Source organism: Juglans regia, chromosome 6 (genome assembly GCF_001411555.2).
Source record: "Juglans regia cultivar Chandler chromosome 6, Walnut 2.0, whole genome shotgun sequence".
NCBI classification, from domain to species: Eukaryota; Viridiplantae; Streptophyta; class Magnoliopsida; order Fagales; family Juglandaceae; genus Juglans; species Juglans regia.
The window spans coordinates 37346504-37366581 of record NC_049906.1 but is presented as its reverse complement, the minus strand read 5'-3'; the positions used below and the strand labels follow the sequence as shown (position 1 = coordinate 37366581).

At 38.5% G+C, this 20078-nt stretch overlaps 1 protein-coding gene across 1 annotated transcript; it reads right to left on the bottom strand.

Moving 5' to 3' along the window:
- Window positions 1–15762: 15762 nt before the first annotated feature.
- On the bottom strand, window positions 15763–17661 carry LOC108998095 (class V chitinase-like). Its single transcript, XM_018974541.2, has 2 exons — window positions 16550–17661; window positions 15763–16023 (listed from the first exon to the last, which is right to left on the bottom strand). Exons 1-2 carry the CDS (start codon window positions 17616–17618, stop codon window positions 15977–15979), a joined length of 1116 nt encoding a protein of 371 aa, XP_018830086.1. The 5' UTR covers window positions 17619–17661; the 3' UTR covers window positions 15763–15976.
- Between the last annotated feature and the right edge of the window lie 2417 nt (window positions 17662–20078).

The following is a 20078-nucleotide window of genomic DNA, read 5'->3' as shown; positions in this document are numbered from 1 at the left end:
GAAACCGGAGAAGCAGTGCTCATCATCATCGGAGATTTTTATCTCATAGTTCGAAGTGTTGATATCGGCACGACCACAAATAAGGTGAGTAAAGAGTGTTGAGTTTATCTCAGAAATATCTAGTCCGGAAAGCCAGTAACCGGCTCTCACCCAACTCTGTGCTTCTGCAGGGTGAAATATTAGAGATGGGAAATATAAAAGAGAATCATAAAAAGTTTAGACAACATTGTGGATTGAAGGGATCAAGAAGTTGCAAAGATTATATGCTGCTAGAGAAGCATGAACATCAACAACTTCTGAATATACACCTGCACATGTAACATTTCCGGATAAGTAATTGGTTTCAATCCAACCTCATATGGAATGAGTCCAAAATATTGCTTATTTTCAAGAATATCCATCTCATGGACAGACGAGAATAATGGATCTGTACGAACTAGCAGGACGGCAGGACCATTTTTGTTTTCTTTTATGCAATAAAAAAAGACTACAAATGTCTTTAAGGATTATGCCAAGCACTAATTGGATCTGTTTGACAGTTGGCAAGGAAACATTCTCCATGCGTTGTTCTCTAATAACCCATTTGGCAGGCCAATTATAAGGTTGCTGAGTAATGTTCCGACCAAGGATGGACAATAACCTTAATTAACACAACTTAATCAACTTGTTTAAGGACAAGACTATCATTTTGTATGCATTCCATAGGCAAAAATTCAAAGTAGCCGGACGGCAAGACCAGTTGTAATACTTAATTCATAGACCCTCATGGCTACGAATTTTTTATTTTTTTGTGTAATATAAATTTTTATTCTTAATGTTATTTCAATTAAAGAAGTGAAAATAATGTTTCGAAGAGAAGTTTTGAGTTTGGATGTTTTTGTTTTTGTATGTTTGAGAGGGAAGATAAGTGTTGGCGTATTGAGTCGATGACGACCATCTTAGAAACATAGTCGAAGTCTTTCAAACGCCAGACCCTAATCTTTAGTAACGATATTTATTCGTTGCTATGAGTCAGAAAGGTGTCGCTTTCTGAACTTTAACTGTCGCTGCTACAAATACTAAAACGGCGCAAAAGGTTTAGAGAGAGAGAGAGAGAGCGCGCGGGTGACAGAATCTCACAATTTTGTGAATCCGTGGGAGACTGCAGCGATGTTAATTCTTTGGTCCAAAGCTTTGTTCTTGGACACCAATGCCAGAAGAACGACCTCCACTGCCCTGTGGTTCAACACTTCAACTGTTCGAGGACAGGGAATGGGCTAAACTGAGCATAGAAATGAGAGGAATAGGGAAGCACTCAGACAGCAGACTATGGAGGCTGCAATGGGTCCGGAGGACTGTATCAAGCAGGTATACAATTTGCTTGCAGCTTTACTGAATCGGGCTTTCTGGGTTCTGCTTGAATTTATAATTGATGATTTTAGTTTGTGGAATGGTTGGATTGTGTGTTTTGTTTTTGATATATGATAGTCTTAATTTTCTGTTACTGTTTTAGGATTTTAAGAAATGGGTTTTTATTTTTTTTCAAATATATCAGGGCGTTAATCATTTTCAAACCATGAAACTGAATAAAATGTAAGCAGAAAATTTTGCTGTTCTTCAATTATAAATATGATCTAAATGTTTTGTTTGGTGTTTTGAGATTTGTATTAATGAATTGTGTAAAGATAGAGTGAGGATAAACTGTTTGTGAAAAGGCCTCAATCACCTTTCAGTTTTTCATTTTCTCCACTTTCTTGGTACATCCGCAGGCCAATATATAGATACAATTTCATAACAGAATTCCTTCCTCCAATCACGTTGTGATACCTAGCTATTCTGTTACAAGGTACCCTTCTAGAACTTTTCAAATTATTCTTCCTGAGTATTCTCAAATCTTCTAGAAACTTCCTTTTGACTATGTTGTTCTGAGGCAGGGAAATCTGCAGCCTTGACATGTATTATTCGCTATGATTTCTTTTTCTGGTTTCGTCGAGACTTTTACTATGTATGTTCCAACAATTCGGCCAGTGTTTGCTTCATGTTCATCTTTCGTGAATATTCGAGCCATACCAAAATCTGATATCTTGGGCTTTCAAGTCTCGGTGAATAATTTTCATTCTTGAGTATTCTTGGAGATATAGAAGCCCTTGAGTAATCCTGCCGACATGATAGTTGTGCGATGGATGCTCCTAAACAGTAGCTGCTAGTAAGATATTTTCCGTGCAAAATTGACTATTTGGCTGTAATTATGATAGCAGCAGAATATAAACCCATTTATATATCATACCAGATAATATTCTAAGAGAATATCCGAAGAGGACATGATTACAATTTACAATAACAATACTTTTAAAAAATATGGGATATTGCTTCGTGACAAGCTCCTCTTAGACAACAATTAATGGACTTATGTTGCATATTACACTATTAATTGTAACATCCGTATTCAATACTATAAGGAATGGGTGATGCATAATATTATTGGGCTAAATTAATATTAATGGGTCAATATTTTTTAAAGCCCAATTGAAATCTATTGGATAATTATGAAATGACTACGACCCAAAATTTATTTTGGTGGATTATTAGATTTTATGGAATTTGATAATTGGATTAAAACTCATTTAATATTTACGGACCAAGTGAGTCCAATTTAATTGGTATTAGACTCACAAGCTTATTTAAAAGACAAAGTATTTATTGGACGTGTTGGGCTCATTATGGAGTTTAAGATCGGCTTAATAGGGTTGTTAAGCAATTGGGTCCATAAAATTATATAGGGGATTACAAAATTAGAAGGGACTAACTGTTGCTGATTGTGGTGCCCCCGATCCCTATGTACAGGAACACGAGAATCGAGACACCCGGATGACAACAACACGGTCACGCATCCCAATAATAGTGTCAAGTGTGTGTATATGCAACAGTGTACAATAACAACGCAGCGGATAATTAAATCAACTAAGTACTAGAATTTAAACACAATTTAAACATCAATAAAAGTGGTCTAAAAAGTTATACAATCATCCAAAATAAATATAATACAAGTCCCAAATACAGATATGAGTGATCCCAAATCATTTCTCGGGCGTAGCCGAATCCTCAGGCTCACCCTTAGCCTCATCTGCATCGAAATATGCGTTACCATAAAACAGTACCGCAGGTAAGTATAAACCAAACAACCATCGATAATAAAAATGTATAAATGCTACCAACATGCATGCATATATGCATTATGCCCCAAAACGTCATTTTCCCCGAAAATGAATATTTTCCAACGCACACCAAAATCCTATTTTGACCCAAACATATCCATAAAACATTTTTCCAGAAAATCATTCACACAAAATCTATATGCAACACACGTTATTTTCCTAGAAAATAGTCCATTAATCAGTTATTACCATATGCACCATGATCTCCCCTAGGGACCATCCGCACGTCTTGGCTTCGTAGCGATGCTCAGTTCCGCGCCCAGCACGTTCATGGCCAATCACCCTTTACGCAACGAGCGATGCCCAATTCTGCGCCCAGTGCGTTCGTGGCCAAGCATCCTCTAGCCCCCGCTAGCAGAGGGGCCACGAAATCGGCACGAGACCATCTCGTTCGATCCCATTGTCACCCAGCGACAATCCAGGGGACGTCACTCAGTATATTCCGCTTCCGAGTGACCAGAGGAGCTCCAGCTAGATAATGCCTCATCTCGGCTTAGGATCGTGATCAGAAATCCTTTCACATGAAAACCCAGTTTTCAGTAAACACATAAACATAAATGCAATTACACGAAAACCCAGTTTCCTTTAAAAACATGATCATGCGTGCAAGCATGCCATGTACATGAAACATCTCAATAACCAACATCCAACAACACCCAACACAGCCCAAACACACAACAACTTCATCCACCAATCCATCCGACCCCCTTACTCCTCGGACTCAGTCTGGCAAAACCAACCAGATCACAGTGAAATGAGTTAGCGCAAAAATACATTTAAATCACGAAAGTTCTTCGAGAAAATACTTACAGTGCTATAATATAATTTTCGAAGAATCACAGAGGTGCAAGAGGTGGCGGCACAACAACAGGACAGTGCAAAATGCACTGTGGCCATGGGATTCAAAAACTCACTTTTGAACGGGGACAAACCAAGACCCGAGATTGATAGGGAAGGGTTTAGGGATGTCGGTGAAGCTAGTGGTGGTGGTGGTGGGTGGCGGCGTAGAGGGCAGTCAAAGACCACAAAGCGCAAAACAGAAATGTTGATGGATGTGCTTCACCGGTGACAGATCGGAGCTGAGAATGGATGCATTGGGTTGCTAAGAGGTTGAGAATGAAGTGGTGAAGAAATGGTGGCCGGAGGTGGCGTGACGGCAGCGCTTGAGCGAAGAGAACGCAGCGGCTTCAAGCCGTGCGTGGAGGAGAACAACGGCGAGATAGGGGCTGGGATTGAAGGGGGATGGTCGCCGGCCGGTGAGGAAGCTAATGGGAGGGGCGGTGTTGGACACGGTGGCGCACGGCGGTGGCTGGGTGGAGAAGAAGAAAATGCACGGGGAAGAGGGAGATTGGGACGTCGCGCGCAGGAAGAGCAGGGGAAATGAAATGGGAAGAAAGAAAAGAAGAAGAAAGAAAAAGGGGAAAAAGAAAAGTGGGGGAAAGAAAAAAGGAGGAAAAGAAAAGTGGGGGAAATAAATGAGGTCCAATCCTCACATCTTGGGTCATAAAAAAAATGATCCAACGAAAATAATTTCAAAACAGCAAGTTAAATAAAATAATTTAAACGTAGTGATTAAATGAAAATAAAATAATTAAACCCAACAATAAACTAATTTAAAATAAAGAGCAATTTAAATTCATAACAATAATTAATATTAAGAAAGCATATCAAAATAATTTTCACAAATTAAAAATCATAGAAATAACTCAATTAAAAATCCAACTTTAAAACAAGAGAATAAATTTTTGAATTAATAAAAATAATCATTCAATAAAAATACACTAAAATGCGGGGTGTTACACTGATCGGAGACCTAAATCGGCGAAAACTGATGAACTGGCCGGCCAACGATAGAAAATAGAAGAAACCAACGTTGGTCAATTCGGTCAATTCAAACTGTCAAACCAGCCGATATAATATATATAAATTATTCTTATGTAAAACGATATTGTTTCACTTAAGTGAGTTATACGGATTCATTTTATATCTAAGGTTTTGAAAAAAATTAATATGAAATGACGTTGTCCGGTTTAATACACCAGACAATGTCGTTTTGAATTAGGGTTTAATAACCCCGCCCCTCCGCACCCTCTTTTTCATCCTGATTCTCTTCAACACTTCTCTCTTACACAGTCAAACCTCTATCGACAGTCCCTCTCGCAGTTGGTGGGCCTAGTCTCTCACAATCGTTGCCACCGCCATGGTGCCACCCATGGAAAATCTCCCATTTCCACCGTTGATTCATATAATGGATTCTTGGAATTTGAATGTTGTGAACTTGTGAATCTGCAATGGAAATTGTGAATCTATGATTAGAACGTGGGGATAAGACTAAAAAACCGACCCCAAACCATTAAACTGATTGGAATCAATCGTCAGATTTTGACCGATTTTCTCTCTCCCAGTTGGCCAATTTTGCCCAATTCCAAGCAAATTAAAAACCTGTCAATTCAATTTTGGATTTTGGACCGAAATAGGCCGATAAATGCGATTCTCAACCCTAAAATTATAGGCAATCTTAAGAATTTAGTTACACCCATTCAATGGGCCAATCTATTTGCTAGAGCCCAAATAAGGATCCAAGGAAAAACCCTAGTACCCATGAACATGACCCAAACTATTTGCAATACCCATGACTGGACTACCTTCTATAAAGAGTCCATCTTTGGACCCATCATGGTGCAAACCCATACCTTTTATACAGATTCCAGGTTTATTTAGCGACTTGCTTAATTAAGTACTTGCATGTATAAAAAATTGTCTACAACTTCCCAAACTAAATATGGGACTTTTTTTTTGGTTTTCTTTTCTCTAATGATAATCGTAAATGATCTATATAACGATTATGGCTATTATTCTATTCCCTTTAGCCGATATAAATGCTTGCAGAAAGATTACTGATTTTTTTTTTAAGTCTAATTAACTATTTTGATTAATTTTAGGGTTAATTACACTTTGCCCCCTCCAACTATCACCTAATTCACAATGTGCCCCTGAAACTATTGATTGCATCAAAGTGGACCCTCTTACTTTTATAACGTTCCAATCCCCCCCTTCCGTCTACAATGAGAGTTAAATCAAACTGAAGACTCACCCACGTGCTTCTCACATGCTAATCCTTCAATGTAAAGACAAAATCACCCCTCACTGCATCGGCTTCCATTTCTCCAAACTGAACTTCATATCCGAAAATCTCCAAATCCATGGCCAAAACGACTCGTTTTATTAATGCCGAAAAAGGGTTTTGTTTCAAAGTGAAGAATGTCTGACTTGAAGCCATTAGGAGCGATGGAGAAATAAGCTGGGGTAGACTGCAAAGAAGGTGGGCAACAACGAACTCTAACAAAACTGCCGACCATGGTGTGAGCTGCCCACCACGACGTCGGCGTCCCCTTCGAGCTGTCAGTGAGTCCATTGCAGAGGAGTTCTTTTGTAGAGCTCTCATTCAAATTGCTTTCTCCATCGCAGGTACCTCAGTGATTGTTAATATTGATAACAAATCTCCCGCCTTGATGTAGCTCAAGAATGCTATAAATGACTGTACGTTGTAAGGTGAAAAAATGATTCGAGTTTATTATAGCTCAAGAATGCTATAAATGATTGTACATTGTAACTCAACAATGTTCCAGTTTATTTGCCATGATATTGATTCGATACCATGCTTAGATAATGTTCTAGTTTAGTTTGTTAGGATTCTTTTCTCCTTTTGTATAAAGTTGCAGTAGTCTGTAAAGAATAATATTGATTCAATTCTATAGAGTAGAAATTTTTTGGCTCATCAACCTCTCTTTTGACTGTTTCCTTTCTACACTCATAATCCTGACATATTTCAGCAGGTTGTGAAAGATGTCTACTGGTTCATTTAGCACAAGCTGGGGTGGTAAAGCACCACTAGATGGCCTATTGGACTCCTGGTTGTCAACATGGGGGAGGAGACAGGTTTTGTACACTTTTTTATTGGGTAGATGATGATTTTTACTCCACGTGCGGAGATGTTGTTGGCCAGCTACGAGATAGACTCTGGATACGGAGTCGTGAGTTCAAGATTGAGAAATCCGAATTTGAGGCTAACTTAGTGATGAAGAGGGAGCATAGGGAGCATATCCAAGAGTTATGCCATAAGTTGAAGGAAAAATCTACGAAATTGGAGGCTAAGTTAGTGACGGAGAGGGAGCGCACGAAACATATCCAACAGTTTTTTGTATAAGGAGAAGAAAAAATCTAAATATTTGCACAAGAAATACAATAATTGCATATGGTGTAGTGTCATTGTAATTGTTCTAGTTGTTGCTGTTATCTACATGAAAATGTCTCATTATGCTGATGAAGGTCTTCATTACTTGATGATAGCATAGGATGGGTTAATGTAATTTTTTGGATGTGTATTGACTATGGTTGTTGTTTTGAATTTGATTGTTGTATTGAACATCACTTGTTGTATGTAATTTGGTTATGAAGTGAATTTTGCAGCAACAACTTACTGTGTTGATAATGATTAATAATAATATCACCCTACATATCAAAATCCCTCAATTGGAATAGCAAATCAATATGGCCAACAAATAATGTCACCCTAATAATGTCACCCTACTATAGACCATTACAACAAATTTTTTCCAATAACAGTAATGTCATTAAGCCCTAACTACACCATTACAACAGCAAGTCAATATTGCCAATTTGGTCGCTTCTGTTTCCCCTTTTTATCTTCATTCATCCTTTCCACACGTGAAGATGACTCTACATCCTTCCCTTTTTGCACTGATGCATTAGCCTTGGCAGGAGGCACTTGGGTGTTGGGTGGCAATGATGCATTAGCCTTGGCAGGAGACACTTGGGTGTTGGGTGGCAGTTGACCAACTCTGAATTGCATGCCTCCCCTTCCAGGATTACCCCAAGAACATAATCTTCCTTGTGCTGGATTGCTTGTATCAACGTCTAAGTCCACAAACACAGGTCTACGTGTACTAGTCTGTGAGTGGTGGCCCCCAAGTCTTGCAGACCGCCTCTTGGGTGGTCGTTTGGCCAACATCTTTACATGACCCACATTGACTTGTAGTTGATTACTTTGGCCTGCCTGCGAAGTCTCTGACAAGGGAGTCTGTACTGTTGGACTTGTTTGGCATGCTGTCTGCGAAGGCGAAAAAGGTGAAGCGTTCCCAGTTTGCATAGATTGGGTTGTTGGCTGTGAAGACTCTGACATTGGAGGTTGTGAAATAACCTAGTACCACATTTAAATGTAAATTAACATTCTCAACATTTTCAAGCAATATGTAAATGAATACCATATAGTAAATAAGGAAGTAGCCACTAACTTGTTCATCTGGAAATGAAAGAGCTTGAAATTCTGCTGCAGAGTGAAGGAGGGTGTGCCTGCATTCCCACGCGAACATTTTCTTCTGTTGTGACCAACTTGATTACATCTCGAACAGGTCATATGCACACCAGTTTTCCTCAACTTGTTTGCTCCTTGTCGATCGTCCTCATTTCTTCTTCGATGTTTCTTTGGCCTCTCGGGTTGTTTCCTAACCTCAGGAGTAGTGGGCTTCTATTATGTGATAGTGAGCCACTGATCCTCACTTGGCATAGGGTAAATTAAAGGCTCGTATGCTGCCCTCCACACTATAGTAATGATGCACATATCCCTTGGGATCTTGGTCATAATACACAATACATGTGTATGCATGCGGGCATGGAATACCTGTGATGTCCCATCTCAAACATGAACTTGTCCTCTTTTTCAAATCAACCACATATTGCCTAACAGCATTGTTAACTTCAAACTGACCACATCCTGCATACGTTGAAGTACAATAGATGGACATGTCATGCATAAGTTCAAACCTCGCAACTATCCGAGGTGTGATTGTATTCTCTCATTTACCAATTGCTTCCATTTTCAACTGATATCGTCCCATCAGTTTCTTCCGTATCGTCTCCACCATAGTCACAATTAGCTTATACCGTGCTTGCAAAATATACGCGTTAAAACATTCACTAAGATTATTCACTACCACGTTAGACTTTGAAAATGTGTTAAACTATGCTCTAGACCATTGTGATGGGTCTATAACCTTTAGGTAGTCATATGCAGGCTGACTGAGGGCTTTTAGTTCCTCCATAGCTCTCTCAAAGTCCCTCTTCTTGTATGCAGTGGCTGCCTACCACAATTTTTCCTTTAAAGCCACACCCCTGTGGCCAGCATCTCGAAAATTGACATATAAATGCCTGACACAAATATGGCTGTTATTGTAAGGCACCAACTCCTCCATTGCTGGCTTTAAACCCTACAAAAAATATTCAATGTGTGGCTCATTTAATAGGTTTTAGTTAATAGAATATATTGAAATATTTACAAAATTATCTTTTATCTGTCACTAATAAATGTCCACCCGCTTTCAGGTTGCTGTCCAAGATCGGATATAAGTGTCTCAATAAACCATCCACAACTATCCTTTAACTCTGCCTCCACAATGGTCATTGCAATTGGGTACATGTTATCATTTGCATCCTTACCAACAGCACATAGGAGCTGCCCTTTAAATGGTTCTTTTAAGAAACAACCATCCAAACTAATCAATGGTCTACAACCAGCCTTAAAATCCTCTCTATAGGCTGCCAATCCTACGTACATCATTTGAAAAATAGGAGGTAACTTAAGAGCTATTCGTTCCACCCTAACTAACAAACAACTACCTTGGTTCCTTTGTTTCAGGGTCTCACAATAGTCCCATACCTTGGCATACTGTTCTCTATGGCTGCCAAATATGGTAAACTGAGCATTCGCTCGAGCACGATACAACTTCATTTTAGGAACTTCCACTCCCCGCTTTCTCTTAATCTCATCAGTATGTGCTTTGATAGGCACATTAGGTTGGCTTATAAATAATGGCATCATCTTATTTGCAATCTAAGATGATGTGACAATGGGGTTCTTATAACTCCTGCTACAATCATGTCTTGGGTTCATAGACTTTATCTGGAAAGTTTGTTGCCCTCTAATCCAAGATCCATAAACCCGGTAAGGACATTTAGGGGTATTGTAGACAACAGTAACCCTATCCCCATCATTTTTTGCAAATTTTATCGACTTACCTATATTTAGGTTCAACCTCCGTATTGTCTCTCTAAACTGTGCTGTAGATTCAAACTTCATTCCAACAGATATTTTTGACTTCTCCAAGTCAACAGCTTGAAACTCGGGGAACTTAAAATCACGATGTCCTTCGTCACCACTATGGACAGGAGATTGAAGGACATCACTTCGTGTCATATTAGAACAATTACCTGCTAATTGTGAAAGTAAGCACTGTTTAGCAAGTTCTGAGAAATGAACACTAAAATAATAAACAAGAAAATAGAAGAGTATTTTATACCTATGTCATCCTCCTCTGGCCACCTTGGACCACTTCTGTCTTGATTCCTCCCTTCATCCTCCTCATCCTCAACATCTGAGGAAGATTGTGGCTCTTTATCATCAACTGTCACTTGAGACTCAACACCTTTACTCCTTGGTTGTGCAGGCTTTGATCTCGATGTTCCCACTGTGTTGACATCAATGTCATACAACTCATCCTCACTGCTCAACACTTCTTTCCAAAATGGATCATTAAGTCCAAGGCGACGTGCTTCTGCTTCCTCCTCATCCTCACTCACATCCTCCTCGACATGATGATCATGCAAAAAAGACTAGTGCACTGAAGTTCGAGAATGAGACACAAGATACAAATGAGCCACTTGTTGATCCTGAAGCGCAGCCACCATAGACAGCACATCATGGTCAGATGTAAGCAATTTAAGACCATTATGCATCCCTAAGCTAGGGTGTCTATAGTAGACTAGGTCATTTGGATGGTAACCATACTTGGCCATAATCGTCTGTATCTCAATGCATGATAGTTGATCCTCATCATATGGTTCATGGTACACATCAGTCTTATCCCCAACATATTATCCATTTTGCCGCCTATCAATTATCCCACCATGATGGACTTGAAATAACAAATTCCTCGTAGCCATCCTACAAAATATTGTCTATTAAATTAGTCATGGACCGTAGTCAATTATTAGACCAATCATAAAGTAAACAAAAGTAAACTATTGGACCAAACAGATAAATTTGGTCATTTTCCTATCAAGAGACCACCTCTGTGGTCCCTTTGTCACAACCCGACAAAAAAGACAATAACAACACACTCATGTTATTGTGTTCTCAAACTGGGACAACTAATGCCACTCAGCAATACACTAGCCTCATATTAGGAAGCATATAACATTGGACCCACCTATGTGCAATATTGGAGGGGGACATAATAAAAAAAAGTACACTTTGACATTCCAAATTACTCAGTTTTACACGAAAAATATACAAATTCGATGAAGACAAAGATGGGGTCATTTTGAGATAGACTCACCTCTGCGACACCCACTGCGCAAAGAAGACAGATACCAACTTGATGAAGATGAATGGAAATATTTTATGGAGCCACTAAGATTGGTACGAAGACGAACGAACACCAATGCGAACAACAATCGATCGATGGTCACTGGTTTTCGAGTTAGGGTTTTCGAATTTTGGATTTGGGGATTTTCATATATGAAGTTCAGTTTGGAGAAAAGGAAACCGATGGAGTGAGGGGTGATTTTGTCTTTGCATTGAAGGATTAGCATGTGAGAAGCATGTGGGTGAGTTTTCCGTTTGATTTAACTCTCATTGTAGACGGAAGGGGGGGACTGGGACGTTATAAAAGTAAGAGGGTCCACTTTGATGCAATCAATACTTTCAGGGGCACATTGTAAATTTGGTGATAGTTGGAGGGACAAAGTGTAATTAACTCTTAATTTTATCCTCTAAAATTTTCCTTTTATCCATGAAATTCTTATTTATTTTGATTAATTTTTGTTAAGAGCGATTTAGGATCCCAAATTTAGTAACTGCTGCAGATCAGGACTTTAAGAAAGATCGAGTACCTTCACAGTCTTTAAAAAAAAAATAGTATGCATGCATTCATGCGACATTTTTATGTCAAATGTCCAATCCTATTTAGTAGCAATATTTAGGTCCATTTTTTTTATCTGATTTTGATTCTATATTCGTATGTGACTTTCCATGTACACACACTTAGCACTTTCATTGGGATGCATGACCATTTGTCATCATCCCGACGTCACGATTCTCGCGTTCTTGTACGTGGGAGTCGAGGCGTCACACTTGTTGTTTTGAAATCCTTTCCATTGGATCATTTTTGTGACCCAAGATGTGAGGATTGGATCTCATTTCTTTTCATCTATTTTCTCTTTCCTCTCTATTTCTTTCTTTTCTTCTTTTTCTTCTTTCTTCCTCTTCTTTCCCGTGCGACGCACTACCCCTCCCTCTCTCCCGTGCGCTTCTCTCTCTCCACCCAATCACCGTCGCGAGCCGCCGTGCACCTCACCACCCCTCCCATCAGCTTCCCCACCGGTCGGCGACCACATCCCTCCGTTTCCAGCTCCTCCATCGCCGCCGATAGCCCCTACGCCCAACACCAAGCCACGGCACCTCTTGTGCTCGTGCACCGCCATCACGCCACCTCTGGCCACCATTTCTTCACCACTTTATCATCGATCTCATAGCAACCCAATGCACTCATCCGCACCTCCGATCCGTCACCGGTGAAGCACATTCATCAACATTTTCATTTTGGGCTTTTTGGTCTTCAACCACCGCCTACGCCGCCACCCACGGCCAACCACCACCATCACTAGCTTCACCGACACCTCTAAGCCCTACCCTATCAATCTCGGGTTTTGGATTGTTCCCGTTCAAAAGTGAGTTTTTGAGACCCACGGCCACAGTGCATTATACACTGTTACGTTGCTGAGCCGCCACTTCTTGGACCTCCGTGATCCTCCAGAAATTATTATATAGCACTGTAAGTATTTTCCAAAGAACTTTCGTGATTTAAATATATTTTTGCACTAACTCATTACACTGTGATCTGGTTGGTTTTGTCAGACTGAGTCCGAGGAGTAGGTAGTTGAATGGATTGGAGAATGGAGTTGTTTGTATGATTGGATTGTGTTGACAATTGTTAGTTGGGAATTGTGTTGTTCATGTACATTGCACATTTGCACATATGATCATGTTTGTAAAGGAAACTGGGTTTTCGTGTATTGCATTCATGTTCATGTGTTTATTGAAAACTGGGTTTTCATGTGAAAGGATCTTTGGGTGCGTGTGTATCACGACCCCAAGCCGAGATGGGGCATTATCTCGGTGGAGCTCCTCTGGTCCCTCGGGAGTAGAATATACTAAGTGACGTCTCCTGGATTGTCGTTGGGCGACAATGGGATCGAACGAGATAGTCTCGTGCCGACTACGTGGTCCCTCTGCTGGCGGGGACTAGAGGATGCTTGGCCATATACGTGCTGGGCGCGAAACTGGACGTCACTCGTTGCGTAGAGGATGCTTGGCCATGTATGTGCTGGGCACGGAACTGGGCATCGCTACGAAGCTAGGGTGTGCGGATGACACATAGGGGAGATCATGGTACATATGGTAAAATGGACTATTTTTTGGGAAAATAGCGTGTGTTGGATATTGTAAATTGTGTGATCATTTTCTGGGAAAATGTGTTGCGGATATTTTTGGGCCAACTGGGATTTTGGCATGGGTTGGAAAATATTCATTTTCGGAAAAAATGATGTTTTCGGCATAATGCATATTTCATCATATGCATGCATTATTGTTGGTGGCATTAATGCGTTTTTATCTCGTGGTTGTTTGGATTTTACTTACATGCGGTATCATTTTATGGTAACACAAATTTCAATGCAGATGAGGCTGAGGGTGAGTCTGAGGATTCGGCTTCTCCCGAGGAGTGATTTGGGATCACTCGTATCTGTATTTGGGACTTATATTATTTTTATTTTGGATGATTGTATAACTAATTTTTAAACCTTCACTAATGTTTATATTGTGTTTAAATTCTGGTACTTAGTTGACTTAATCCACTGTGTTGTTATTATACACCGTTGCATGTACACACACTTGGCACTATCGTTGGGATGCGTGACCATGTTGTCATCATCTGGGTGTCTCGATTCCCGTGTTCATATACATGGGGTCGGGGGTGCCACATGGATCGCCAGTAATTTAACTTTTGATTTGGGTGGTGAATTTTATATATATGTTATGAAGTCGATACTTCTTTGTATATAATATAATATAATAATATATATATTTATATATAAAGGATACAAAAAGAAACAAAAATAACCATATTAACCTCAAGATCATGTTTAAGGCACATTATGATTTTCTTTCTATAAGGGAAAATTCAATATCATTTAAAATTATGAGCATGGAAATTAAAAGAGCAATAATAAGGTAATTGAGGGTGAAATTAGGAGATAATTGAAACAAAAATCGTATGTTGGTTGTTTGTTTTGGAAAAATACATCTTTTAAAAACATTTTAAAGTCAAACTTTTGCCAAGATATCAATACATTGAAGCTGCATGGAGCAGCTTTCTTTCTCCAGACTCACCCGTACATGTTTGTTTCTTTTCTTTTCTAAGTTCTCTTCCATATTCATGATCTAGATCTAATGTTTCTCTTATGCCAGGAGGTTGATGATCTAAGGGCATATGACCCGGTCCTCAAAATGAAAAACCTGGGGTTCAAACTCTCATTCCCCGACTCATTGTAAAAAAAAAAAAAAAAAATCTCTTATGCAATTATTATTTTTTTATTGCACCTCATGTACTGTAAATAATACCTAGAAAATCAAACAGTTAATAAATCCTTGGCAAATCCTTAACGTGAAAATTAGAGCCCATTTCATGATCAACAAGAGGCCGTTATCCATTATCTTAGGATTGAAAATAAATAATTAGTAGGCTACCCAAGATTGGTTTAATCAAACTCGAGTTTTACTCAATTAATTAATTTATTAGTATACAAAAAATGGTTGTTCCTAAATATAAAATATAAGTTGACGGTAAATTAACTCGAACTATTCTTATAAATCATATAAGAATTAATTGAATAATTCTTAACTATAATTCGCTTAAATTCTTACGATTCCAATCAACTCATAAGCCGGGCTGTGATAGCTAAATATCGACCGGACCAGAATTTTATAAAAAATAATAAAATTTCAATAATCATGTCAAAAATAAATATGTAATAAAAGAAATAATCTATCAAAAATCTTACCCAAATCGAGTTTAGATCCGTTAATATTTTCCTTTCTGGAATTTAAATTTTGTCAAATATTTTGCCCTTGGTTTTGTAAATTTCTTTCAATCTATGAGAATTATCTTTGCTTTTATTCCGGCCTCGACCTCTAATTTCTTGCTAGCTAGAAGTTCCATCTGTTTTTTTTTTTTTATTTGTCCGTTTATATATATCTTCAATATTTATGTTTCGTAGTAGATGCGGGCCAATTAATTAACTCATCATGATAATAATACAAAAGGAAGTACTTCGATTTTTTTTAATACACAACATTTATAAATTACCGCACATGCACGCTGTGGCCATAAGAATGACTTTATTATAAATTGGGGGATAATATTACACACAATTAACACAGCATAGCCATTGGCCTTATTGTTGATGTTACAATTACCAACTTCTATTTTACATATAATTGTAACAGAACATCGGTATATCTGATACCATTGGCCTTAATATTGTTAATACAAGCACACACAAACACACATACGTACATAGCAAACACACCATATGATCTGATTGCTGGCCATGCTGTTGATTATTCTTCACTATACTGGCGGCCATTACGGATTAGCCTCAGGCGCCGGCGGTTCTACTGATGACTCGAAGGCTACGAGGACATAATGATCGAAAGGAAAGTTCATTAGAAAATAGAAATTAAGATTTACAGAAAAGAGAGCTAGCATATATATTCATTATAGAAAATTCAAACAATGTGTCATGGACTTTGGTAGCTTATATCTAGACAAGAAAAAATTACTGGATATCATCATGTAATATATACTTAAAAAAAAAAGGAATCATGAGATCTGCATGTTCATTGATTCATCTCAATTCATGCTCTTATTCATTCATTTACATAACATTAGCGCACATGATATATCTCTAGCTATAATCTGGTGATAATTTCTACTCTGGATGTAACGATGTAACAAGTAAAAGTAGTCAAGAATTAACTACACATGATATGCATCACAAACTTGGAAATCGGCCACTAATTTAGTTTTGATTTTTTAGCTTCTGGCTTGGAAAATTCTAAATGCATATTAATTAATATATAATTACGAGCAATATCATATTTTATATATATATATATGTAGGATACGATTTGAATTGATGCAGCTTATAATATAAACCTGAACGAGAAAGAGTCCAGTTGCAGTCGTCGTCTTCCAGATGCCATGCAAAGTAACCGCGCAATTTGAAGTCAACAAATAGTGCCTTGGTAACCTTTCCAGTGATGCTGCATCCATCATCATAACCAATCCATTTCTTCCCATTCACTTCATGCGAGTAAACAGCTTCATAGGACCTAGAATACTCGGTTTTATAAATACCCCGCCGGAGTTCTTTCAGGATATCTCTGTAGGACAGGGAGTTACTTGTTTCTACACGAGCCGGTGCAAAGAACCCAAACTCTGTCTTCTCCTTTAAAAGTTTCCATTCATAGCCATAAAATGGAAGGCCGAGGACTAATTTGTTGGCCTCAACGCCACTCTTAATCCATTCTTCAATGCCTATTTTTCCGCACATTTTTGGTCGATCCATAGGTCGAGTATCCCATGCATGAACCGGTCCAGTCCCCTTGGGTGAATTGGAGGGAGTATAGAAGTCAATGGCGAGTACGTTGATCCAGTCCAAGTTTTTTGAAATATCCGGAATGGGATAACTGAAAATAATGTGACCCTCTGTATCAGAAATGACCGGGTGGTGAAACACCGCTGCTGTTAGAAGCAACTTATCAGCTGGGCTCTCTGTCTTCGTGAGTTCTTCGTCCAGGGCATGTCTCCATTCAGAGAGGAGCGAGGCAAGCGGTTTCTGCCGGCTGGCATTGGAGGGGTACAGCCAGCAGAGGTCCAGGCCATCGAAACCGAATTTCCTCGCTAGATCTATGGAGTCCCTTATGAGATTTGCACGCCTCTCTTTGCTTGCCACCACTGGACATAGGTCAGCGCCTTCCCCACCGATGGATAAAAGAGTTTTCACGCTAGGGTTTCGAACTCGAACGGTTCTGGTGAAGAGTTGGAATAGTTCCAAGTATTCGTCTGGGATCACCAGCCTGCCATCATCGTCGACCTTGGCAAAGCCAGCATAAAGGTGTGTGAAGAGTTCGGAAGGTATTTCTGATGGTAGCCGGATAGGGTCTTTCCCGAAAGTCCAGTATCCGGATTTCACAACAGAAACAGTAATAGCACCGGAAGCCATTCAATCGAGGGAAAGGGGGAGCAGGTGTAGTTACTATATTTTGTGTTTGGTGGTACGAGTAGTGGTAGTTGCTAGCCATGTATGCGTGCATATTTATAGCCTAAAAATTTAAAAACTATTCATCATTTTTATATATACAACACATGCACATAATTTAAAAATTTTTAACTTTTTATTATTAAATATATAATGTATGAATAATAAACCGAAGAACTCAATAAACTTAAAAATAATAATTTTTTTTAATTTTTTGATATTGTCCCAACTTCCATATAGTGTCATTGCCGGTTCCCTGTAATGGCCCAGCAAGGCAGTACTAGACTACTTACTAATCCGACGGACAGACTTTAATGTCATCACGAAGAATATGGATGCGATGACGTGACGTCATACTTCCACGTGTGCATGACGTGTATGAGAAGACTGTTAAGGTGTTCGGAATCTTCGGATGGACATTTTAAATTACTTTATGATACCTGAACGTGTTAAGAAACTAGGACGTACTCACCAAGAACAAAATTAATATATATATATATATATATATAAACAGTTCATTTTTTTTCCTTTTTAAATGATGCTCTTTTACCGTCATTATTTTATTGTAAGTTGATTTTCTCCTCCCATAGACATTAGCTTCATCTAAACCATATTCAAAATTTAATAAAAAATACATATTTTTTATAAATTTAAAATTTCTCTAGTCATAACGTCTCCACATTGGATTAATCAAAAGGATTATTCAAAATAATAATGTATTATTATTTTTTTAATAATGATATTTTTAATTTTTCTTTTATATTTTACAATTACACTAATTATATGTTAATTAATAATAATATTTCTTCATTTACATGTTTCAAAACTAAACATAAAAATTGTTTGTTTTCACAATTATTTTCATCTCATCTTATTTAATAATTATGACTTTCAACCTTTATTTCAACTCATCTCATTTAATCTGTAAAAACAAACCATTCTACTTGGGCAACACATGATGTCGCGCAAGGAAACACCCCAGAACCAGATCAAGCCTCAAGGATCCTTTTTTTTTTTTTTTTCTTTTTGTTTCTTTCCTAATTTCCTAGGCGTAGAAGAAAGTCTGAAGCAATATGTTGGCGGATGTTGAGGACGAAAAAAAATGCAAGGCAGTTGGTTTTAGTCACTACAACAGAATGTGTATTTTGTGACAGAAGAAACTGTCACAAAAAAAATGGCAAACCGTCACTAAACATATTTGGTGACGGTTTGAAACCGTCACCATGACCGTCACGTAAAGTGCGTCACAGAAAACATTTGGTGACGGTTTACTGTTCAACCGTCACAAAAAATATTTTTAGTGACGGTTGGAAGTGTTCCGTTCGGTACAACGTTCGAACGTTCCTTTTTTGTGACGGTTATGAACTGTCACAGAAAATCACGTTCGGACGTACAATTAAACGTTCGGACGTTATACCCGACCCGATTGGCGTTCGAATGAGAGAAGTTGACGTTTGTTGTATATCGTTCGAACGTATCATATTTACGTTCGCATGTTAATGCGTCCGAACGTTAATTACAATAAACGTTCGAATATTTGTTCGAACGTAAACGTAAATGTTCAAACGTAGCGCGTTTAATGTTCGGACGTTATTTCGAATGTAAACGAAGGAGCGTCCGAATGCAAGTTCTTTGGTCGAACGTTAGTCGGTTTAACGTTCGAACGATTCAATTGTATTTACGTTCGAACGTTTGGTACAGTGTGAACCAACGTTCGAACGATTTTTATTTACATTCGAACGTACAGATCAGAAATACTAATTTCATAAAATTTAAAAACAAAATACCAATAGTATCATATTACATACCCAATTAAGAAGTAACAATGTCTTATAAAAGTACAAAATTAGATATTAAAACTAGTCAGAAATATTGATAAAATTTATTTCTTCTTTTTCCCTCGCCCACGGGGATTCTGTTGCAACGACATAACACGCTCCATTTGCACCATCATCTCTCGTTGCACTTGCTCTTGCACTTCACTGCGTATTCTTTCCTCCTGGTCTCTCTGTTGGTCCTGCAAACGCGTCTCTAAATGAGACTGTCGTTCTAAGAGAGACTCTAACTCTTGCTGTCTCGACCTCATATACTCATTCTCACGCCGTGCAGCTTCTAAATCTGCCGTAAGATTATTAATTTGTGAAGCCGATGAGGTTGAGGAGGATGAACATTTATGCTTGATAGATCGTCCCAAACCTCTTGCCATACTAGACTGCGGCCCGAGCACTTGGGTGAATATGTCTATGTCACTAGGAGAGGATTCCGCAGAAGTCGACTGCATCTCCAACATTTTGTTCTGCAATTTAAAAGGTAATGATCGTAAATAATTAGTAACGTATTAAAAGAAATAGAAATAAGAAATAAACTATTAAAATGTTCTATAAAAAATTTATTTAACAAAATTAACACTGCTTACATAATTAT

Excerpts from the sequence above, each read along its gene's own strand:
- LOC108998095 (XM_018974541.2), bottom strand. The coding sequence starts at position 17,618 with ATGGCTTCCGGTGCTATTACTGTTTCTGTTGTGAAATCCGGATACTGG. Across the intron at positions 16,024-16,549 it reads CTGGACTCTTTCTCGTTCAG|CCTTCGAGTCATCAGTAGAA; the intron begins GTTTATATTATA and ends ATGTCCTCGTAG.